At 43.2% G+C, this 26,139-nt stretch overlaps 1 protein-coding gene across 4 annotated transcripts in view; it reads left to right on the forward strand.

Moving 5' to 3' along the window:
- LOC138934051 (pseudouridylate synthase RPUSD2) overlaps positions 1-26,139 on the forward strand; it is a 118,821-nt gene that overhangs the window by 63,225 nt on the left and 29,457 nt on the right. For all 4 annotated transcript variants that reach the window (XM_070297439.1, XM_070297440.1, XM_070297438.1 and 1 more), the window contains 2 exons: positions 16,542-16,646; positions 22,630-22,717. In XM_070297439.1, coding sequence (XP_070153540.1) covers positions 16,542-16,646; positions 22,630-22,717 — 193 coding nt within the window. The remainder of the gene's footprint in view (positions 1-16,541; positions 16,647-22,629; positions 22,718-26,139) is intronic.

Raw genomic sequence — 26,139 nt, forward strand, 5'->3', positions numbered from 1 at the left:
CAATTATCGTGAGTTTGGAATATGTACTTTGGTTTTTAACTCATTCCAAAGTTTGTAAGCTATCGAGATTTTTTTGTGCAACAGTGATGTTCTCAATTCAAGATTTATACGCACACACGTATATCACAATATAATAAATATCTGCGAGATATGTTAATACATACACGATCTTCAATTCTTGAATATTAATAATAAAAATGATAATTTGGAGATGACATTTTGTTTTTCTCTTTTATTATTCATTATATTTGAGAAAAAGACTTTTCTCAGAAGATTTATGGAAAAAAAGAGTCTTTTCTTATATAAAGAAATAGAGATATAAAAAAGAACGCTTGATCGTGAAAAAGATAACAATAGCATCGAGAATTATATTATTCGCCTTCAACATGGCAGATTTTTTTCATTCGCGACATTTCCGTTTCCGTAAAGTAAAGTAATTAATAGTTTAATGATGCAGGCTTTATAAGAACTTTTGTAGATTTGTTGAGTACCTAGTCTCTCATTTACAGTTAGTTCACAGTTTTCTTACGCACGGATAACTGCAATTATTTTTCTAATTTTCGCTTCTTGTCACTCGGTTGACTGTCAATTTCTTTTTCATTGAACGACGGAGAGAAATTAGAGATTATTCTCGTATACGTATTAACAGATAGAAGATCGCTACATAAAATCCAATACATGAAATAAGATAATTAATACTGTGCATAAGACAAAAATAATGTGTACAACTGACATCTTAGCCCTTAGTTTAATAACGATATTTGACTTGAGATACTTTTGCGTTAAAAATGATTCGCGTTTATAACACCTAGTCGAAATTGCAGCGACATTTACATAAGATTTAGGACATTCATATCAGGAAAATTTCCATATATGTATATTAAAAAAACATCTCTCAGAGAGATTTCTTATTACGATTTTAATATCTCGAGATCTTAACATCTGTCACTCAATATATTAATCATGACGATAAAGGCATTAAAATCTAGCCCACTCTTCAAATTTCTCTCTAAGAATACGTTTGCAAAGTATTGACCTTTTCTTTTTTTCTCTCTTTCTCTCGCGCATACCTGACCCAACATCTCCGACCTCGGTTTAACGGCCAGAAGATGACGCAAGTCAAGCGTAAAGGGTTGACGGTAAAAATTGGATTTTTCCTCGACGCAATTAACGATCGGAAACGCAAATATTTGGTACTTGAACGTGATGTATCATCCACTCCGGGAAGAGTTCTTTAAATTATTATATTTTTGAGAAGCGTAAAAAATAATATCTTGGAATGATGGACGGCGTTTGATTCGCGCGTTTGCAATGCCGCGTTGCGCAACGCAATTATTACCGCAGGCACTCGTCACAGATGGTATGACGCAACTAATATAAATAGCCATACTGCGGTTGGTGTTCGTTGCGCACGTGAAAAATTTTGTCATCTCGCAAGAGAGCTCAAACACACTCAATCGTGCGATCCGGCGAAGCGCGTCCCGAAACCGGATTTTTGCGTAATCGCGCGTCGCGATCTTGCCGCGATAGGAATTTTGCAACTTTTGTCCTTCAAATTTTCGTTAATTAAAAAGGTCGCCGTCTGGTCTTTTCGCAACCATTGACAGGCTTACGTACTCGCAATAAATTTTATCGTGACCTTTCGCGGCGGGATAGCGTACGATCCTGCGCCTCTCGTGTATCGATTATACGGGCGACGTGTGAAGCCGAATAAATGCGCGGCCGATAGGAAATGAAATAGTCAGAAACGTCGGCGTGTGTGATTCTCTGATTAGGTCCCCATCAATCATCGTGGAACGGCTCCGAAAATTTTGCTGCCGCGTAAGATGCATAACATGCAATGCGCGTTCCGAGTTATTTTAAGAAGCGCCGCGCTCTTTGACTCGTCGAAAACGGAAGCGAACGATTTGGTGTGGATTTTTTTCGAGGGAAAATCCTCGGCGCTATTAACGTTGAGCGTAGTATATCTGATGACAAAAAACTCTTCTCGTCGTATCTAAATTGAATCTCGGAATTTTACGCTCGTCCGATCTGGTTTAATCCACGGTTCAAACGCGACGCGAGCGAAATTGCTGGAAATTTCGTAGGTGCCGAATTTCCGAGCTTAAGGTTAGGAGAAAGGTCAAGAGGGTGTGTATGCACCCTCGCGAGGATAGGCGGGAGACCAGTAACCTTGCCGAAGTCGTCCAAGATAGGGACAAAGCCCGTCCAAGCCAGTATCGATTTTGCAGCCATTGTGCACGACTTTTATTTTCGATTTTATTATCCCAGCGCGCGAAACGTAACGTCCGACGTAAATTAAATTCTCGATTTCTAATTGACAGTTACGTCTCGAGCTACTTTTTCCACCCCTTCTCTCGTTCCATTTCCACCATTCGCCACCACTACGCAAGAGTTTGCCCTTCAAACGGTTAGCCAGACGGTCGTAAACCCCGATTCTCCGAAACGTAGCCGAGACTCCCTTGTTGTCGAGGTCTCTCCCTTCGAGCTTTCTCGTCCATGCTTTTCATCCCCCGCCATTTCGCTTTCCCCGCGCAGACGATAACCCACCCTCGAGGCCGTCCATCGGCGGCAGACGCTCGGTTGAGAGCAACAGGCCCTCTTATCGACCGTGCTTGGTGCGTGCGTCTCGTCTTTTCGACCCTTAGTTTCTTCTAGGAAAGGGGAAAAAAAGGATAGGCGAGCGAAATCAGGGGTTATCTCGTGATAGTATTACCACTTTTAGCTTTTAGAACGATGAAACATGCAAACAGTCGGCATAAAGAGAAATATTCTGTTTGCTATTTTGGCGATTTAGAAATTTATTCATTAATATTTATATATTAAAAAAATTTAGAAACATTTCTCGAGGGACGCTGATGTAAAAGATAATAATTCTCTATTAACTGATAAAATCAAAATTATAATGTTTCATAAACAAACATATATAAATACTTTAATCCTTATTTTATATTTATACATACAAGAAAATTGAAAATCATAAAATATGAACGCTTGAAAATAAAATCACTTTATATTCGTGAAAATATAAACTACTCTCTTTTCATTACATTAAGAGAAATCTGAATATATTGGGCGAAATCTAAATATTCTTGGACATTATGCGTAATACTAAAATAATATATTTTTCGAAAGTATAAAATTTGTTTGTGAAATTAAATATACTATTATATAAATGAATAAAATTATATATCAAAACAAGAGTATAAAATCCAGTTCTTCTACATATATAAAGATTATTATATAATTTTCGTGGAACTACTTTTCACGTTATCCTCAACCCTTTTATATGTTCATATGGTCGTAATAAAAATATTTTTCAAATCACACCTTTCACAACATTGCTAAAATCCTATAAGAATCGAGATATCCCATATATTGAAATGTTTTTAAATTACGTCAATATGAACGAATTATATATAAATGTGAGATAATGTTATGAAGAAGCGTGAGATAGATTCGCTAAGGATTAATTTGCGAAAGCTACTTTTTGCAGCAAATCTTTTTACCAAACGTTATCTCTCTCGTTCTCCATTTCTTTCTTCGGTGAGAATCTGACGACGGAATCGGGCGGGTTATATGTATCACGGTACAAATCGCAGACAGACGGAGGAAATTAACCGTGGCAAAGAAACGTGCCGGATATTAGCTACTAGCGAACGCTCTTGGGCCCTTGCAAAGTGAGAGAGGAACAGACACAGACGGGTCTGGGGGATCTATTACGGGAGAAAAAAAGAGGACCTAATTTACTCGAACAAACAATGTAAATTCAGTCTTTCTTTCTAGCGAATTTTAGTTTCTTACCGACGTGACTCGTGTTTAAGCAGTCGTACCTTTTTATCGCTCGCCGTAGCTGAGCGCTCTCGTTTCTCGTTCGCGCTAAAGCCAATTTGGAATTTTCTCGGCACAGCGAGATGTGCCCGGTGGAAACGCATACTTCGCTAACATTCGCTTCGTTTTATGCAAATCGTTGATGAGAGCAGTCGAGTCGAGTTAACGTGGTTTCTGATTCGCGATTCTCTTATGATATAGGCTACGTATAAATTTTCTCTCTATATGCGGATTTATTTATATAGTTTCAATTTCAAATATATACTTATATTTTACAAAATGTATCATTTACAGAAAGAGAGAGAGAGGGAGAGAATCTTTCAACAAGAAATTCTATTCTCTAGTTTTCTGCAAGCTTCTTTCACGTATTTTATTATACCGATTCGAAAACATCTTACGAAGATTGCTGTTGTTTGCTTTGAGCAACAGAGCCTCTTATCGATCGTTCGTTGTGCGTAAGCCGCTCCTAAGTCGCTTCTTGTTCCTTCGTTCCCTTCATATTATACATAGTTTATAAAGTTAAGTTTAGCGCTTCTCGCTCCATTTTAATCTTTCTCAATTCACGTCTAGGCTCAAGGCAGATTTAAGCACGAATTCGCTTTTCATTCTACGTGCGTGTTTTTCGTCACGCAACTTTTTTTTTTTTTTTTTAAATTAAAATGTAATGCGAGTCCAGTAATTATTCACCCGCTTTGTGTATCACGAAGATGTATAGATGAATAAGTAATTGCCCTCACACTTTCGGTGGAATCTTGCTCAAAGAGATGCCGTATCAAATTGCACATTTTACGTTATGGTAGTTTAATCACTTATTCATATCCACGTTTAAAGATACGCGAGAGATCAGTTACTTTGAATTATTTTGTATATATAGACTCTCGAGTGTCTATATAATCTCATGAAAGCATCAACGTGATTACTTACCTCTGTAAGGGATCTTTCCGAGTTCCTTCGTCCCTACGTGCGCGTAAAACAGCTCCCTAGTACTTTCTAAGATTATGATTCCGTAGGTCGACAACCTCGCACACAATCTCGTACCAGAAACGTCGCGAAGTACAATATTTATGATCGAGATTATCATGTTCTCGCGTCCTTCCATTTCTCCCCCCCCCCCTCTCTCTCTCTGTCTCTTCCATCCGTCTAATTTACGAAAGACCCGGGTTGTCGCTAATCTGTGCGAAGCCGCGCGTTTCCGCGATCGCTTATCAGCTTTATCCTGCAATATTATCGCGAGCGTTTCGGGAGCTGCCCGACACGATCGTCCCTCATGACCGAGCTCACGAAATTCTTAGGCGAGGTCGATGGAAATCACCTCCCCCGCGGCGTATAGACCCGGTTTTGTTTGAATTTACTCGAGGATCGTTTATACTGCAGCCAGGTCGAAACGACGCTCGCGTAGTTTCTGACTTTGTACACACACCGGGTGTGCACGGGAAATCACAACCGACCGCAAGATTTTACAACCGATAAAGTGAAGAAACAAATAAGAAATAAAGTTCGTTATTTATGAAAGTTTTATTTTGACAAAAAAAAAAAAAAATGAGAGAAAGTTAATCTCGATGTATAGATGCCGTCTCTCGAGATTTACGTTGATGATTTTATCGCAGAGACACCGTATATGAGCGTCCATTACATACAAACAAACACACACACACACACAGATAGGTTGTGCATCCTCACGGCCGTGGTTCCGCCGAGTTCGGACGAGTTTGCCTTCCGGGTGCATTATCGAATATGTGCTTTCTCGAGAAAGAGAATCGCCCGAGTTTCAGAGCTCAGGTCGATCATGATATTTCGCGATTATCACGCGAAAAAATATACTCGACGCGAATTTCCCCGGGAACATTCTTTCACGCCCGCCTTTCAGGCTCGTCCTTCGAGATGCATCGCAACCGCGATAAGGAGAAGCGGATAAAATGTCGTGGGAGAAACGCGAGTTGTTAGAAAACGTTGCAACTCTTGAGAAAAAGTTATTTCTTAAGAAGAATAGAAATTTTTCAAACGTGTGCGCGATTTTTTTTTTTGATTTTTTTTTATATAGAGAGGTCTTTTTAAAACAGAAGATTGTATCATATTATCTTGAATATAAAAATTATATATGACGGTAATGCGGTACGTATCTTGAAAATTTCTAAGGCGATCTCTTTGAGCCACAGTCCGCTTAATCAGCAACAAACTTTATATAGCCCGCGTGCAAATATATACATAGGACATAGTTTGAAAAATAATTGTGCGATGCGAGGAGCGGCACATTTAAAGTTTTTAATTAGTACAGAACGCCGGAGGTTTAATTACGAAATGTGCGCAATGGTAAAACGGAGTACTTAAGTATACTACTTTATGGAACGCGCGCGGAACAATAAACCTACTAAATTACAGCGGCAAACGTAGCAAAGTAGTAACAGCTATTAAAACTTCAGTCAAACGGTACGTAATGAAGTTCCCGAAGCTGCGAAACTTGCGAGGCTTAACTACCATTGTTAGGTAGTAGATCTTATATTGTTTTAACAACGATTAACTCTCTCTCTCTCTCTCTTTATCTCTCTCTTTCTCTGATGTTGAAGAGCTCTGATAAGATTGATAAAATTAATTCACCATTAATTCAAATATCGTTATCGTATCGAAGGAAGGAGATTCTCTTGAACTCGATATCAGACATGCCAGCAGAAGCAAGCGAGACTCGTACTATCGTCGGCGAAATAAAAATCGCCCCCTTCCTACGCGAGAGAAGGGGAATGATAAGCCACGAATCGCGCTCGCGATAGCCTGTTACTCGCGAAAACGAGGGCAGGATAAAAAAAAATTTTTCAACCTGCAATTGCGCGCGCCGAGGAGACATGACTAATATACACCGCGGTACGTGAAGACGGGAGGGAGAAGGAGGGGGGTATGATGCGTGCCCGCGCGTAATTCTTCTTCCTGTCCACGCGGTGGAGGTCGCGCGGTGGAGGAAGCGGGGAGAGATATAATAACCGCAAAGGACGAGTGATATGCTTCTGTAGTCTAGATCTTCACATAATTTCCAGTTATAATTAAACATTCATTACGTCGTTAATGACAGGCACGACAGCGTCCTTTCAACTTGTTAGTTAAAAATACGATGCCTCGGCCTTTTTCCCACATATAATCGACGTAATTAACGTCGCCGAAGTACGACGTTACTTTTTTTTTTTTTTTTCCTTCTTCAATGCTGCAATTCTGAAGGGAGGACTTACCGCACAGATCACGTCGAAGACGCCCGTATAGAACGGTTGGCCTAATTAATAACGTATATGTACACGGCGAACGTAAGAGGGCCCTTTATCGAACGCAGTCGATATATTCGTGAAAGCTGTATATGAGAAATATAGACGAGAAGGGCACTCATGTGACTGTGGAGCACGTTAGCGAACTAATATTCCGAAAATTTTTAATTGCCGGTATCTCACTTGGAGGACTTTTTTCCTTCTTTTCCTGGTCTTTTTTCCACATCTCCCTCGTGCTTACCGTTCACCGCCGACCTCTCCGATTTTACTTACTGTATTCGCGAAGATCCTTTTTTCTATTTCTCTCTCTCTTTTTTTTTTCTATGAATAAGAGCATCCCGGAACGCGTACTCTTGCGTGCAAACCGCGTCTGGACGAGGAAATTAATTAAAGTGTCTCCTCGCGGTGTATCCGCGAGACGAGAAGGCAAGAAGAGGGAAACGGATGAGGGGCGGTAGCGCGAGAAGATGAGACGCGAACCCGAGAGAGAAGAGGAAGTGAGATCACACCGAGCGTATTGTCGTGGCGGCCGTAATTGTATTGTATTTATCGTTAATGATACGGATACACTTTGACAGATTCGCGGTCGCTTTTTCTTTGTCACGAGCAAAGTTCGACGGGGTGAGTAATCACGCGGATTTGGGATTCGCGCATCCAAGTTCCTCCGGTTTTTCTCCCCTTGTTACACCCGTTGTCTACACCGGTGCGGTGATTGATCGTTGTAACTAACTCTCTCCGCGAGATATTGAATTAAATGCATATTACTTGACCACACGCGCCTCACACTCCGGTCGATCCTGGAACGTTTCACACGCACAGGAACAAGCGTCCTCCCGGCGACCTCGTTATTCTGAGTGCACGGCGGTTAAATGTCGGCGTGCGTACCTATCTACCTACCGATGACGTTAATTAATGCACCGGCGTTTCACTCCCGGAACATTCACGGGAATCGTCGACATTGAGTGCACACCGATGCTCTGCGGCCCCCCGTTACATTGTGGTAGCTATCTCGGAGAGATGAAATGTGTCCTCTCTCTTATCCGTCTTGTCCGGTTACACGGACAGAAGATGCCGATAGTTTCTCAAGGAATCCTGCCTCTATTTTAATTATTATCTCGAAATGGTATTCGTAAAGGATGTTTCAGGAATTTAGGGAAAAAATGAACTTATTAATTGATTAAAGATCCGGGTGAATCAATTATATGACAATTAATTGTGACAGGATCTTCATAAAGATAAAATAATTAGAAGAATCTTGCACACGCACAAATAATTTTATAAAACGGCATACAATTTTTTTTTTGTAATAATGAAAAATTATTTTTCACTCGCACAAGATTTCCGCTCGTTCTTTTATTTCGTACTCTTGGCTTTTCATTCGTCGTACAAGTGTGCCTGTCTTAGTGCTCTTGGGAGAGCAAGATGGAGCGGCGAGGCAGTCTGCATAGCGAATACGAAAAATATGTTCCGCGCGGAATGGAAGTCGAGGAAATGTGAAGGGACATCGCTGGCGCGCTGAGTTTTGTTAAAAATAAGAGCTCGAGGGACACGCAGAAATGGGAAATTATTCCGACTGTTGCTGTGATATTTCAGCAGTTGATGCAGGGGGCGAGTCGCGAGAATACGCGCGTTTCCGGATATTGTGCGATACTAAATTTATATGTACGCTGATGTACTATATGACCCGTTGCATTCCGCGCTGGAATAACGATGAGAAATGATTTCTTTGCGCGTAAGTTACTTTGCGCGTCCCATAAAAACGTCTCGAGCTCTGATGCAGCTGGAGAATATAACTGCATACGATCGTAAAATGTTAAATTGTATTATCCGATAATATTTCAAGCGCACATTTTCTTTTTGTATATTGTGGCTCGCGATATGTATCGTACATTAATTGCCCGCCAATTCAATCGTATCGAGAAATTAAAGAGGGCCAATCGTACAGATTGCGCGTATCGAGAGTACTGTACTAAGGTACGAGAAGAGGCAATTAATATTTTCTACGACACTGCTTCCACTTTAATCCTAGGTTCTAGATACGCCATTGGGTGTGTGTCCAGAACAGGCATGTACGAATCGTATATGCCGCGGAATATACGCGATATTGGCACGCAATCCAACCCTTCTTTGCCCTATCCCTCTCTCTCTCTCTCTCCTCGTCTTTCTCGCGAGGGAGATAGAGGGGTGCGCGAAAGGAGAGTGCAGAGACCGATCAAAAGGACATCGCGTGTCGCCCGATCGTTTCGTTCTCTCCCGGTTCGTGCCATTTTTTTTCTCGTTATTCGCATTTCAATTAACCTTGTTGTTTTCCCGTCGCTTTTTCTTCTTTTTTCTTTCTTCTTCTTCTCCTCTCTCTCTCTCTCTCTCTCTCTCTCTCTCTCTCTCTCTTTGTCGCATGTCATCGCGGCCGATGCCTACGTATTTGTCGCATTGTTCACATTTCGTTCACGTTAGGTGGAACCGTGTCATTTTGTCTTCTTTTTTTTTTTTCGACAAATTTTAGTGTCAATGAAAAAATTTATGCGAGCGATTGTTTCTTCTCTCTTACATGTTCCGTACGTTGAAGAGAGATTAATATGTATTATATTTCCAAGAAGGATTACCCGTCGATGATGAGGGAGGGTGTTGCGTGTTCATTGCGCTACGCGTGTCACACCACTCTTTTTTTAATCCCAGTATAATTTAATTAAAGCCGCGGTTACTTATGACGCGTGTGTCGCGTAGTATAAATTTTTTTTCTTTACCCACGCTCGCTCTCCTCTCGAAGTTCATCCCCGATCCTATTACGCACGATTTATCGCAAGCGCATCGTGCGTTACGCGAGTAAAAAAGTTTTCGCTTTATCGTCAATCTCATGGAAGAAGAAATGATTTTTGCCGTAATGGCTCGCGCAGTTACAACAAACTTTCTCACGTATCGCCGACTCGCATTGAAGTGGAAATGTCTGATTGCGCGAAGACACGCGAAGTTTAACATCTTGCTCGATCCGGGACGCGTACGTGCGCCGACATGTGTTCTCCGTTATAAAGGGGAATCGATAGAGACATTTAAACGATGCGCGCAGACAATACGATACCGGTCTTTCGTAAAAACGAGTTGGAGAAACAGTTTTAGATATAAAATTTCGAAGATTAGAATTTTATTGTACGATTTTTTTTTCTTTTTTTTTTTTCTGTACGTGCAATTATATTTTGGCACGATGTAAAATTAAGAATTCTCTCTTTGCGAGAGAAACTTGGCGTAATATATTCCAGGGGGAGGTGAACAGTTGAATAAGTTAACCTGCACCAGACGTGAAGATGTATCATCTTTGTATCTTCTGGCCTGATGCAACGCGACTCTGTTATATCGAACGTACTGTATGCATGTGGACGATTCTCTAAAGCCACTCGAAGAGAGGATCCTTCGGCCGTTTGCGAAATATTTATGGCAGCCTGGTATTACTCCACCAACATTTTGTTTTTGCATACTTTATGAGCCCGTGCGAGAGATGGCTTAAGCCAAGAACCGGCAAACCTTTACTAATGTTGCGAAAAAAAAAAACGGTTCTTTTTACAAACCGATGATCATATTGTCGACGAATCGACATGTATATTAACGTTAAAATTTTAAATCTTACATATATATATATAGCTGGACAAATCCCAGAGATCAGGATATACTCATTCGTTCGCAATCCGCTTCCATGACCGATCGCAATTTAACTTATTGATCGTGTTAGGAAAGTTTCGCTCGTCTTGTGTGCGCATTTAGCGTACACGTCGACTCGATTCGAATTCGCGAATACACGGTACATCTCGAATCGTAAAGCGATTATATCGTTTTGCGGAATTTAGTTTGTCACTTTGTGAGAATGAGAGAGGGCATCTCTCTTCGCAAAATAGACGCGCGCTGAAACTCTGTTCGCGCATTTGACGGAGGAGTCACATCGCAGGATGTCGAGTTTCAGTTTACGTCGGCGACATGCCGTCGGGAAGTCAGGATGAGAATAAATTAGCGCCGACTTGCAGATCGCGTCACGTCGGCATGTACAATGGAAGGACGTGACGCGACAGTGGCGATTTTTGTTTCCCTCCTCTCGTGTTCGTATTGATAAAACAGTTTCAGTTTTATACCCGGGATGGCAATTCGCCGTTCCCGAAAGGTCAAACTGTCCAGAAAAGAGAGAGAGAGAGAGAGAGAGAGAGAGAGAGACTTATATCGCGAGCGAATAAAAAGTATTCGCATCATATTTTACAGCGCGACGTTATGTTTTGTCATTCGTGATTTTGCGAATCATCGATTCTATTCGTGCAATCGCGGAGAATATCTCGGAGCGATGTTTGTTTCAAATATTAACGATCGTTGAATATATTTGTTAACTTTTTTATATTTGTTAACCTGTCTTACTTTGAAGCGTAAGATGTGAGGATATTATTACGCGAAGATGATAGTGTCTTTTACTTGACGCTGTATTTTACGAGATTTTACTTTGAATTATTTCCTAGACGAGAGAGACGTTAATTTATATACCTTGCGACGAAAGACCGTTTTACTTTGCCAGACGACGAAGCGTAAATTTTGCTTATAAGAATAAAGATGTTTTACGCGGCAAGATATTACGGTGATGATCAAAATCCGGTATATACAAAAGGACAACGGGCGTCCGCGCGATGCGCGTATAATCTTCTCTCGTACATGCATTAATATTTCAGGCCGTAATTTTCGCGGTAAATTACCGGGATAATCAAATAGATCAGTAACTAATCTTGGTCGATTGTAATTGCCGCGACGACAATTCGATAAACCGTAAATGATCGCGTGCCGCTAGACAAATTGTAAGTTTCTTGTAGTTACAGAGAGGGAGTTTTAAGGGAGGGGATATAACACACTCGGGATAATTTATTACGATGTTATATTTTGTAGAAATAAAAATGTCTTATGCGATATACAAGGTACTTTAAATGAAATTACAATTTTATTTAATTGTTCTTGTAGCGATTAACTGCAAATTGATCCGCGAGATCTGCGATCAAATCGAAATTCCTTGATCAATGGAAATCGAATCGAACAATAAGACGTTTGCGAAAAATAGTGGCTCCTTTCATTCAAATTCGTTTTACCGTTGTGGCGTGACGGGCTCTTAACTATCGAATAGAGAAAGAGCGAAAAAGGAGAGAGAGAGAGAGAGAGAGAGAGAGAGAGAGAGAGAGAGAGAGAGAGAGAGAGAGAGAAAAGCGTCCATTAGAAAATGAGGCATCCCGGACTTAACAGCCGCTCGTTGTCGGTTCCCACGCTCGCTTTGCCACGAATTACTCTCCCGGATTTGGAGAATAAAAGGGGGACGCAAAGAAAAGCGCGTTACGCGCCACTCGCGCCTTTTCTCGTCACGCCGTCTCTCGCTTTTAATGTAACGTCGCAGGACACGAGGATAATTGCTTCTCCGCGAATTACTCGCGTCCGGATAAATTCGCCCGTTCTCCCCGAAATGCCCTTTACGTTTCTCCGTTTATAATATTTCGCAGTGTATCTTCGTCATAAACCATGCGCCCGACATTTGTTACGATTCTTTAACGTAAAAATTGCCTGGCTTTTAGCACGATTGCGGTCCTCGTACATATTTCTCCCTCGCGCGATGCACTTCTAAACGCCAGTGTTTTCCCGCATCTCGATATGTCTTGACATTAATATTTATATCCCTTTAATGTTATTGGGTTATATGTATGTATGTAGCTGTCACGGTGTCGAGCTTCCTTGTGATAAAGATTAACGATTGGTCGGTTGTAGCGCGATACAGCGGTAAATGATAAATCTTTGTCAGGCTAATGGCAATTATTGCGCTACCTATTGTCGATGGAAGAATCGTTTTACCCGGAGCGACTATTAATTAACGCGGCTCGATGATACCCGACACAAATTTTCTTTTTTTCTCGCGCCGCTGAAAAATTGAGCCGGCAAATTCTTTGTGGCGTGAAGTTTCACGGTTACAATGTTACGGTGTAAAAATTAATATCGCCTTATATATTTACACGTCTGACGTGAAATTTGTTTAACATGGACGATAAGCGTGTTGAATCAATCAACGGCTACAGCGTCGCGAATCATTAAGCCCGTTAGCTGTTATGCATGAGTACCTTGAAATATGCGTACAGATATTAATGGAGGACGCATTCACGTCGTTAACTATACGATCCATTGCCATGATAATCGACTTAATAATAACGCTGTTCAATCATTCGCAAGTCAAAGCTCGTTTCCCAATTCCACGCGATCTTTGTCATCGAACGCCGGAAATGTCAATCTGGAAATTACATTATATATCGAGATGCGATAATAACGCATCGTAAACACTAACCAACGAGTACTAAACGCTAACCCGAGCGATATTATTGCCGATTAAACGTCGATCGTAATGCAACATGTTCGTATGTGGATTAATCGAATCCAGTAGAATTACATAGCGCGAGTCGAAGTCGCACTCGGTCAAGGCGGCGTTGAAAGAAGTTTCTGGGTGACGGCTTCATTCAAGGGTGATGAAAGTAGCACGCGGTCGTTTTACTAAAAACAATCGTCATGTTTATTAATTGGCGTACGTAAGTCCAAGAACTCAGTCGTTTTTTTTCTTCTCTCAACTCTAAGCGGATTTACGGTAATACAACAGTGTCATCAACACAGTCGAATCCTCGATGTCGAAAATATGGCCGCTTTTTCATTTTGTGGATCGCGCGAGATATAAGCCGATAAGCGTAGCAATTTGGTAGGATGCGAAATGGCGGCTGCGGAAATTGATGAAAAATTCGTGGCATCGCGGCGAGGACACAAAAGCCGGCGACTCCCGCTAATGACTCGGAAGTGTATTACCTCCGCCTGTCTCTCGTTCGTGGGACGCGCGTATAAACGGCTAGATTGAGTCCCGGCCGCGGCGGCGGCTAAAATGTAAATCCTGGAATGGAGGCTTTCTCAATTATATCGTCGGTGATGGATGAATCCCGCAACGGGTGTCCCGTTTTCTCCGGAAGAACGGGAAGCGACGCTTCCGTTCCTCCTTTTGTCGCCGCCTCGGGCTGGGCTTTGTTCGTAAATAAATGTATCGCGACGAGACATGATGCGAGAAATGATGGTCGCTTTATCTCGGAAATCGTCTTCTTTTCGAGACGAGTCGATAAATATAGCGATCGCGTCGATAATATAGCCGGCTTCTCGTTACATCGTTTTTACGCGATTATCCAGTTTTTTTTTTCCCCCTTTTTCGCGAAACTTGGTTTCGCAGAAATCAATTCTCCACGATGAATATTTTTGCGTGAATTTTAAGCGGGCGGTCTATCTAGCGTATTTCCGTCGAATGTGAAAATCGGATTCGCCGAGGAGGAATTTATCGTTAAAAATGTGACGTAATAATAGCGGTTTTGCCGAATCTAACGGAGGGGAGAAACTTGGTACGTCGAGCAGTTATTCGTCATCCTTTCCGTCTCATACGGAGAGGAGAAGTTTTCAATCTGCCACCGTGTAGTTGTACACGCGCATACAGACACATGCACGCATACAAATGAGAAGCGGGCTCACGTATCGTGGAAACTGGATCTCTTGGGTCTTGTTTGCCGCGTTTTCGGCTATTTTAAGGGAGACGAATCGCGGCAAGGATTCCAATTCCGCGGGTAAAGAGCGAGACGCGAAAGAGCATCTCAGATGAACATAAATTACTTCCGTCTTTCGAGGCGTCGTTCGTTTTTTCTCTCTCTCTCTCACGTGTCGGAATACACTTCGCGATATCGGGATTGCTCGGGATCGTTTACTCGCAGGATCATATATAAGTCTCTTATCGTATATAAATTTCCTCGGACCTTTCCACGAGACATTTCCGGCCGACGATGATTATGGTGGAAGGATATCGCCAGGGGGGAGAGAAAGAGCCGCAATGCAGGCAAGGGCGTTGTCAGGGACGACCCTAGCAACCCTAAGGCCTCATTCGCACTGAATTTGCGATCCGTTTGCGGAACGGCACCCGCGCGTCCGATCGGTCTTTCGATCCTCCATTCGATGGGGGGAGGGGGGGGGGTTGGTCACGCGGACGTAATTCGTTTCATCGGCGTGTGTGAATCTCGTATCGCGCCGTCATTTTTCGGCCGCGCCGATCGACGTTGCTGTTCGCAATAAATTTCGAGATAGGATCCGGTGGACCACGCGATATCAGCGATATCGCGACGAGGGAGAAATGTTCGAATCTTCTTCAAATCTCCGATGTTCGAGCCGCGTTTTACTCATACATCTACTCGCACTTTATCGAATATTCGCCGTTGTTTTCTGTCTCTTCCATGGAATCTCTCGCATTATTTTTCCTATTTGGAATCACGTAATCTCGGTGACGGTATTACGGATGGCTAATTGGACGTGCGATACGTAATCCCGTTAATTTCTCATTATGCAAATGACGAGACATGTGATCGCGTAATGGTATTAATCTTGAACCAGTTGAACTGCATCTACACTTCAGAGGAGGAGGAAGGAAAATTGAGGTGGGAGGTAAAGGGAGATACACTCAGGTTTCGCGGATTGTAAAATTTTTTTTCACGTATTCCATAAGTCTCGTCGTTTTAACTGCACTTTCTGCAATTACCTACGTATAATCTTTTTGTTTCTCCATTTCTTTCTTTACGAGCCCCGAGTATTAGCCTTGTTTCGTTTTGAATGCAGAAAACGTAGGAAAGTGGAGCGTTGAAAGAGGAGCGCACCTCACGTTTGTCGTTTAATTTAATTACCGAGACTAAATTATATATGCTTCTAAGCAAGGTGAACACAGAACAGCTATTTAATTAGGCATCGTCTGATTCTCTCTCTCTCTCTCTCTCTCTCTCTCTCTCTCTCTCTCTCTCTCCGCGCACGCGAAGCTTCAAAAGTTACGGGCGTACATTCGCGTTAATGTCCGTGTAATACTCGATTAAGATTTGTAAATCCCCGATCGGTCGATTGATTGTCCTTCCGCTTGTCCCGCCTGTATTTTCGCGAATGGAGTAATTACCGAGCGAGAGGAGGGAGAGGGAGGAAGCGCGTTAGCAATGTACGAATTATCAAGCGCCAAATCAAGCTCTCCCTGGACTCCCCGGGGGACCGCTCCCTGTATTTACTCGTCCCATTAACGCCGGATTACTATGTAGAACGTAAACGCGTCCCTAAAATAGAGATGAATTAACCGGATTGATTACCATAAATCGATGCACCCGAAGCTTTTGGCGCGTGCCCGTTCGCGTTTGCGGCAACATCACATGGATACACAATGGCTGATGATGCCTTGTTCGTGTCCATTGTGTCCGACGGACATCCCGCGTCCCGAGCTGTTAGATCCATCGCGATTCATCTTACGTGGACGTTGTTCAGACGATGTTTAGAAAATTAAGGTCACGTCAGAGACCGCGCGCCCTTTTAGCGTCCCGTATCATGAATGAAAGATACATGGAATAATAATGAGGTGTGTGTTTGTTCTCGTTGCAGGTCGATTTGAAGCCATTGAGGGAGGCGACGGTCGCGGTACCAGCGCCGAAGATCACCGAGAAGCGAAAAGCCGAAGATGCTGACGCTAGCAAGGATCTGAAGAAGGTAAGCGTAACCTTGTTTGCGCAGAGCGTGTTTGACGAGCCATTTAATAGATTATAGTACAGCCAAGTACTAGAGGCGATTGAAATTAGGAGACGAGAAACGCTCCTCGTGTTTCAAGGACACCATCGAGTTACAAGATATTCGGTGGCTTTCAAGCCTCCTCGGGAACTTGAATTAGTTCGAAGTAGAAGAGAAGACTGATTACCTCTTTGTCCCGTGTGCTTTGCCGACTTTTTCAGCGGCTTTCCATCCGACGCATTCGATACTCCCATCGTCGTTGCGCGTGCGTATTCCGTGTTATCTAGGATAGTTAACGCAATTAACCCGCGTTATTCGGTTATATCGGAGAGAACCGGGTACATATACCCATCTACTTCGATTCGACGTCCATTTTCGTGCCCTCGTAATTCACGTGGAGAGCCGGCCGGGACGGCGGTGCGGGGGAGTTAGCAACAGATTACCGTGTGTGCGGTACCCGCCTACCATCTATCCACCGCCATGTATTCCTCGTCGTCCTCCTCGTCGATATTCGACGCGCCGTGGCGTCAGCCGCGAGGCACGGCCTCATTAATCTGCTCGGCGCGCGCGAGAGCGTCCGCTCATTAACGAAATAAACGTTGCCGAGAGGCGGCGAGTCCCCGGGTCGTCGCGCTTTGAGAAACCCGAGTTGTCGGCGTCACTGTTGCTGACAAGTTACCGTCGGCCTTTGACGTTTAGCTTTCGCGCGGGTTACGAGAGTTAACGATGTTGCGCCGTGACGGAGTTAACCCGTTCTTGGTATAAAAAAGATTGTTCGCATCTCGGTATCTCTCGTCGGAATCATCTTCGGCTCGGTATATTATTCGTATAGATTTGCCGAGAGGCGTTACGCAATCTCTTTCTTGCTTGTTTTTTTTTTTTCTTTTTCGATGGATCACTTCGTAGAACGCTGATCGCTTTGTTGTTTTTGTTCGTTAATACACGTATTCGTTGAAGCGATCAAGCAGATGTTTATTCGATTGGCTATATAATGAGCAGAAACGTCACGGATAAAAATAATTGAAATTTATTTATTCGCGACGCATCTCGCGGAAGAGATGCGCCATTTACTCCGCGATCCTTCTACTAATTCCCGCGATAATCCGCGATTACTGTCAGTACGTTGCTTATTTTTTCTTTTTCTTCTTTTTTTCCTTCTTATCCTCCCGTTCTTGAGAGTAACAGTAGTTTACAGTTCGCTACGAGTTAAGCTAAGATAGCCAGGAAATTAATCGCCCAAGGCAGCGTTTGGGAGACTCGAGCGACTACTTTAGTCGAGCGATGGCTCCGTTAATCCATCATTGATCTAAGTAAACTCGAAGCTACGTGCGCGCGTTTAAGTTTGCACTTGGAGCGTCATTTTTCCCTGTATTTTAAAAATATATATTTCCCCGTGACAATTATTCATTTTATTAGAAATAAACTGAAGAAGAAATAAAATCGACGGACGAGTCACGTGATGGAAGAAAACGAGAGATTTATAAGAAATGCATGCGCGCTTCTCTTCTTTTTTTCAATCAAATGTGATGAAGCTATTCGATTTCGATGAAACAATCGTCACTTTAAGCAGTTTAAGCGGAAGCGTGGCAGCAACAGGCGGTGTGTCAAGCCAGTGCTAGAGATTCGAGACGATGTGTCTGCGTGGTTTGTGCGCGTACAATGTGTGCACGCGAAAGGACGGCGGGGGGCACACGCAAACATTCTCCCTTCTCGCAACTTTTTTTTTTTTTTTTTTCCTAGGATCGGCGTGATCCGAGAAAGTACATTACGCTCGAAGTTGTATCCGCTCCGCTATCCGACGTCGCGGATTTATTCCTTCTCGCTCGGATGTACTCCGTCTCTTGCTCGCCAGCGAGATTTCTCGCGCGTCGCGGATCGGAGGAAACATTCCCGATTTCTCGGCTGAGAGGTGATACGTTACACCGGGGGAGGCGCGCGAAAGTAATTTATCTCGCCGAGCTCGCGAGGGCTTTCCTCTGTCGCAGCGTGCGTCGTAAATTAGATACGCGAGGGGGATATACGCGCGACGCGCACGATGACAGGTCGCGGCGCGAGTCACTCGTTGACAGAGCGCTCGAGATATCGTTCTTAATATATAGGGATGATTAAATCACTCGTTGTTTTACGACGGCCGTTAATCTTTTATCCGGAGAGGGTATAGGATCGACTTTGAACGTATTACGCCCCACGGTACGTTATAACGCGTGTTACGTTGCATTATACTCGCTCGAATCTCGGCAGAATTCGCCATGTCCGAAATCGGAATGCACGCGCACGCGGATCGCCTCTGGCATATCTCTCTTTGTCTTCCTACGTCGTGTATGTTCCATTCTACGCGCGTTTGCATATTCGATATTACAGCGCACGTTCCGTCTAGATTTCTGAACATACATACATATTCTCTCTTTCTCTCTCTCTCCCTCTTGCATAAATTCCGCTAATATAAATATACCTATCGCGACTAGTACTTCGATGAGGACTCCTATCATCAAAGACCACGAATGCAGACCGGAGAATCGGCGAAGCGTGAGTCTTAAATGGCACATCGCCGGGGAAGGACGAGAGACAGACAAAGAGAGAGAGAGAGAGAGAGAGAGAGAGAGAGAGAGAGAGGGAGGGAATAAACGGGCTTCAGGACTTGGAGGAAACCCTCAGACGATGAAAGCAACGCGGTCGATCGTTTCCCCAGGAGCAAGAGAGACCGTCGTTAACTCGCGGACGGAGGTGGATTCAAACTCGGGGATGGCAGGGCGAGAGAGCGAGAGAATCGTTCGAGGCTGGGAGAGTGAAAGGAAGGGATGTTTTAGGGCCGGTCGATACAGCCGAAAATCCAGAGAGCGAGCCGAGTGGCGCGAAAATTCGTGGATGAGGATATATCGTCGCGCGAGGGACTTAAATGGAGAAACCGAGAGGGTGGTTTTTATCCCTCTTTCCGTCTGCCTCCCCACCTCTTAGCCACTTTACTTCTCGCACAACTCTTCGTGCGTTGCGCCTTGTAACTCTGTGCTCTTTGTAGCTCTAGAGAGTCTCGTGTTTCCTCATCATCGTCGTCGTCGTCGTCGTCGTCGTCGTTATCATCGTCATTATCGTTCTTGTCATCGATCTCGTCCTCACAGTTGCGACGATGACTAACGTTTTCACCCGAGATTGCAAACAATATGTAACGGAAGCGTTAGTTATTTGAGCAAAAATTTCCAACAGCCTCGTTACGATTAACGAGATACTCGATCGATTCGAAGTTGGATCGTTTGATTATTTCGTCTTTTTTTTTTTTCAAAGCACGCGAGCCGGACGAACGCGAGATTGTCATTAAAAGCGATTGACTGTCAATATTAACGAAATACCGCGTTGAGAGTGAATTTATCACCTATTGTCGCAATGGAAATTTATTCTATAACGCATGATTTTCATCGTAAATACATAGGATTTCATCATTTGATATCGCGAATGATTGATTGTTTCATCAAACGCAATCAGGATTACGCGGTAATCGATTATTTCGAGTTAAAGTTAATTATGAAATGCGTTTTCAATGAAACGTTGCAATTAATAGCACTCTTGAAACAAGCTGTTTGTCGCTACCTCCTCCCTTTCCTCTACATACTAGCATATGTATATAAGCCAACACATAAATATACATATTAATTTTCACAAATGTTTCCATTCAATATCCGTTGTCTCGTTCTCGCGAGGTTAAAATAGCCGGTGATTATTGTAAATTACAATTAATTAGTAATACGCACGACGTTGCATCGATGTAAAAACGCGAGTGTTATGAGGCGTAATGTTCCGTTGAAACTGTTATAACCGGCTAAATTGAAAAGATGCATACTTGACATTTTTCTTTATTAGACTATGAAAAATATCTTAAAATTATATCTATCGCGTGTGTCTTCTCTGTAATAATATTGCGTTCGATGTAATAAAAATATAATTCGATTTACAATCGATATTGTCGCTTGGCGTGGACGCGATCTCTCTCCACGAGAGATTTTCCATCGCTCGCGACTCTGCGGCAGCCTTAATTACATTTCTGCCGATCCGCAATGTCCGCGCTGGCCGATAATTATTGATGAACACGTAAGCGTGAAGAGAAGTCTTTTCCCATCGACGTCTATCGATCTACCGCTGTATCGGGCGGTATCAACCGCGCGCGATCGAAAATTCAACGTGCAACATCCCGTGTAATCCGATTTACTTCGGTTCGATGCACCCGCGATTTCAACTAATTATGTCCGAGCGTTAATTAAAACGTGTCGCGTACGGAATATTAGGATCCATTAACGTAATGCACCGGTTATTTCGAACGAAAGGCGCGGCCGTCTCGTCCGGCGTGGCGAGCCGGATGTCTCTCGTTTATTAATATTAATTAACGATCTGAAATTAAAATGATTCCTTCGTGTGAGAATAAGGTCTCTCCTTGGGAAACGAACGCTGGGTCTCTTGGGTCTCCGCTGTTTTATTTACGCGAAATATCTGAGGGTCATTCGCGGAGTAGGAAACTTATACCATACTTGCGAGCATGCTGTACCATTTTGACTTTTTGTTTGTTAGCGTGGAGTTTTATACGTTTTGATATTCCTGAATTTTAATTCTTGCAATGATAGTCAAATGACATTCATCAAATGCACGGGGAGTCATTTGAACGAGGGAATCTGCGAATTGGCGCGTGTATCGGCGATTTACGCTCGTTTCGCTAAATGCGCGTAATCCCTTATCGTGGAATGTCATGGTTCACTGGATTACAAAACGAGGTGACACGAACCGAACGAAAACGCAAAGAGAATTGTGCAAAGATTGTAGCGAAATTTTACTTTTTAATTAGATTACGCGATTATCTCCGTATTCTCGCCTCGTCTTAATCGTACCGCGTTTCTTCAAGATTCTATTTATCTCGCCGTTTAGCAGCGACGCGACGTCTCGTAACAGCGGCCACTTGATTATACGATTTTCGCCGATTGTCGTACGTAAATTTCAACCAGCACGTGTAGGATTTTCGAGGAAGTTTTCGTGCGACTTTGCGGGACAAACGTTGCGGACGAAACTTTTGTCGGACGGAAAGAGATTTATCACACCGGTATCGCGAGATTCATGCCGGTGCATATCTCCCTCCCTGAATTTGAATTTGTTGAACGCATTATGAGGATGCGTTATACGTTGTATCCTTTCGTTCCGCATGATTAATCTGCGTTTCGATGGACACAATACCCGCGAAATTTTTCTCCACTCATAAATATACGTCCGCATGACAATTCAATAAGCCGGGCCAGCGAAAAGAACTGCGTCGCAAAACTGCGCCGTGAGTTTTCACTTTCTGCGCACGATTCCACGACCCCTTCCCCCCTTATTGTTCTGGGGGAATGTGCGCCGTATTTTTTTGCGCGATAAATTTATCGCCGCCATACGTCAGCTCACACGACTCTCGCGCAAAGCTTGACTAGAACTCGTCCACTTATCTACTGCGCCCTTTATTTCAGTCGCGAAGTGACAAATAACACCGGCCTTCGTGTATATCTCCGTTTTTAATCGAGGCTCCGCCATAAATTCGACGTAACCACAATTTTTGCCGATGTGGATAATCCGGCGGTGGAGCAGGTAAAAATTGTGAGCGCGGTCGCCCCGGAACAAAATAAAATTTCCATCCTCGAGTTAAGGATATTTGATAAGTACCGGGACACTTTTCCGGCGGACTTTCACGCCATTATCACCGCAACGTTATATATGTATTTGGAAACGAAATGATATTTGCTCGTTTTCCATTACTTTTCGCTATCTTTTAAAATGTCGCGGTCGCTCTCTATTGTCTCGTAAAATTCTATTGTTTTATACCGTTTTTGTACGTCTCGTGTATAGGAGTACGCGCGGTTATTCCATATATACCGGACATCGCGGAGTTCGCATATAACCGTGGTCTGACCCCCTCTCAGGCTGGTCACTTATCTCTCTGCTACGTTCTTTGTTTCAGGCGAAATTGGAAACGAAAGCGCTGAAAGCGAAGAGGCCGGGATTCACGGACGAGCGGTACAACGAGACCAGTTATTACGTGGAGCACGGTCAGTATTTTGTATTAGACGTTTCGAATTTAATCCTCTCGCGACCCCCCCCCCCCAAGGTTGCCTTTAATATCGCCGAATTAATGCGGCGTCCCGTGATTTTCGTCTCGCATTCCGATCGAGAGATCGCGATGCAGAATTATGCGCGCATGTCAAATTTGCTTTGTCCGTTGCTTTTCGAAAGCGAATCAACGATAATCGAGAGACGCGATAGCTCTTTCGATGGCAAAAAATGTGCGCGGTGTGGGATTCCTTAAATGGGATCGATTAATTTTCAACAACAGTGTTGGCTCTACACTCGCGAGTGCGCGCGAGTGCGTCGACCGCGTGTCAAATAATCGCGGCTAATCCCCAAGATAAACACAACTGGCTGCGATAATCCGTCGACTTTCTCGCTCGATCCTCGTCGACGATCGTCGAGGACGAGCAAGAAAATCGAATCCGTAAAATGTGAGGACGGAATGGAGTGAAAACTGCGATGCGACAGATTTGTACGAGGCCCCAACGTATATTTCCTTCCATGGTTATATCATCGATTTTCAATTTCTCCATTATTTTTGAATTTTCGAGCATTTTAGATAAGCTAAACGGCGATCGTTTCCGAGTAAAATTTTTATTCGATCGACAAATTTCTAAAATGATTAATTCTTAAAATAATAATAATACAACATATAAAATGTATGTCAAAATATTTTTTTAAATATATTCTTAAAATAATATCTTGAATTTTTTACGATCCGTTCAATTTTTCGAATATTCACAAATAAGATAGAAATCGCTGTCAGAAAGAGAGAGAGAGAGAGAGACGAACGACAAAAAGAAATGCTTATCTTAATCTTTCGATCATATAAGGGTGTCCCGTGGCGAACTCAAAGGAAAAGCTTCAAAAAGCTACAATAGCGTATTCGCTTCGTATGCTGGTACGGCCCTTGTCGAACAACTTTAATATATCTCTTTGTAGAATAAAACTGTCATATACATAAACTCATGTATAACTCTCCGATACGTGAAAGATATTATTTGTATGGCATTTAAGTCAATATATTTCGACTCGGTTGGTTTATCTTGTGCCAATATGTATTCCACGATTGGAGTAACCGGATACTTGAAAGAGAGAAAGAGAGAGACGCTAGCTCTCCGTAGTCTTGCTTCATGCAGAATTATCAAATGGAGATAGATCCATAGGCAGACACGGGAGCTCATTATTGCTATGGATGACGAATGCGTGATAACGCGACGACGAGGAACGCGAGAAATCCAAGATCGCGCGCTGGAAATGGAAAAGCTGACTGGGTAATAATTAAATTACCATTTCGACGAGGGGCGGGGGGAGGAAAGAAACTTATCGGTCCATCGTGTACCAATATGTGTGTCCGATAATCGATGCGAATATCGTAGAGACGTCGCTTCCCCCGTTTTCACGAACTCGCGCTACCGCGACATTTTTCAGCATCCAGGCAACGGATACTACCTATCGTTTCGGACAAATGTTTAACGATTCTAAGATCGAAGCGAATCGAATAGTTTGTTTCCTCGTGGTGCGGCAAGACCAAATCAAGAGATAAAGATTTTTCTTTATTTTAATATATGTAATCGTTTACGCTTCACAAGTAATGGCAAAAAGAAATTGGATTGAATTATAAGCATTCGAAAATTCACAATTCATTCATCAAAATTTTAAGATATTGTATTGATGACGCAGGTTTTTTATAGATACAGATTTTTTACATAAAAAAAAAATCTAGGCTTTTAATTAAACGCTATTTTATTAAGTTTCGATTTTATGAAGGGAGGCTGACTCTCAAAAAGCTTACATATAGATAATCATAGATAATCTATTATAAATATATACTTTACAGATTAATACTAATCATTAGGAAAATAGAAGCAGGTATGCTTTTTTAATATTACAGAGGAAATCTGATACTACTAAAATTATTCGATAAACTTATGATCACGCCTTTGAATCCAGATATTCTTACAATTGTGTGTGAACAATTTTTTGTCATCTAATTTTATTCTTATCAGAGTCAGAGAAATATTACAGCAGAGAACGACACGTCGCAATTTTAGCGCTTTTATCTTGGAAGGGAGTCTTCTGTGCATCGTGCAGACCGCGTCGAGAGCGTACGGTTAACTTTTCAGTAGTTCGAGTCGGCGTTTCTCTCGCCGTGCCGCCGTCGGTTGGTGCGATTAAAGTATAGTATATCCAGCGTGTGGAGGGAAAAGCTACGGTACCGTCTCGGGTGGGAACGATCGGTCGGCATTGTCGGATTCGAGCGATACGTGGGGTACGCCGACGTGAGCGAGCTCATTATCGCGAGTTAGGGTTGCCGTTCGCGATAACGCCCGTTTGCGGTGTGCAAAGAGAGGGAGAGAAAGAGAGGGAGAGAAAGAGAGTGAGAGAGACGAGGAGAAGGAAGTCGAGGTGAGAATACGGAATTGCCATCGGCGGAAGACGCACGAAGAAAGGGCGAAGGCAGAGAGAGTGAGAGAAGCGGCGAAGGGGGTAACGGGGGCGGTTACAGAGACGCGAAAAAGGGATCGATCGATCGGATATTTAGACGGGCGACTGGCGATATCGACAACCAATATCTGCTCCACATTCGAATAATAGACCCGTGCGGGCGACACATCTCTCTCTCTCTCTCTCTCTCTCTCTCTCTCTCTCTCTCTTCTCTCTCCCTCCCTCCCTCCCTCTTGTCGGCGAAACAAAGACCTATTAATGCCACTTGGAAGATAGACAGCTGTACGTACGTTCTCCACAACTACGCCCCCGCCATTCTCTTCCATTCCCCGTGCATCTTGCGTCTCTTAAATGCACCACGCTCGATCGAACACGAAGACGCCACGGGACGCCTTAGGTATTAAGGGCGGCGCATTGTCCGGAGTAGGTCAAAAGAACTTGCTTTTCCAAGTTACGCATACATATGCTCGAACAATAATTTCCCGCCTGTCTTCTTATTTCTTAAGGGAAAGACGAATGATCTCCGGTATCGACATTTTTTTCGTAAAAAATATATTAGGAGAACATGAAAGCTTCTCAGGCAATGATATCACTTAGAATTTGATGGAAGCTACATGATATCATTTTGGTAAATCTTATTCGACAAAATTGCGGCTTTTGCCGTTCCGATGGTAGTAGTAGACACTTCGTAACGGCACAAACGCCGGATTTGGAAGCTCTGAAATCCGAAACGTCGGCTTATACCGTCGCGCGTTGTACACGATGGGATCTTCGCCATCTGCGATCAGCTATCCCGGACCGACACACGTATATACACGCGCGCGTGCGCGCGCGCGCACACACACACACACACACACTCACACACACTCGCGTACACTTACGACTTATGAGCAAAGATTGGGGAAGCCGCTGGTTTCTACGTGATTCAAATCTAGATCCGACCCTATCCCCAAGT

Source organism: Polyergus mexicanus, unplaced genomic scaffold (assembly GCF_030449975.1).
Source record: "Polyergus mexicanus isolate NDT 795.1 unplaced genomic scaffold, iyPolMexi1.0 SCAF_6, whole genome shotgun sequence".
Taxonomy (NCBI): domain Eukaryota; kingdom Metazoa; phylum Arthropoda; class Insecta; order Hymenoptera; family Formicidae; genus Polyergus; species Polyergus mexicanus.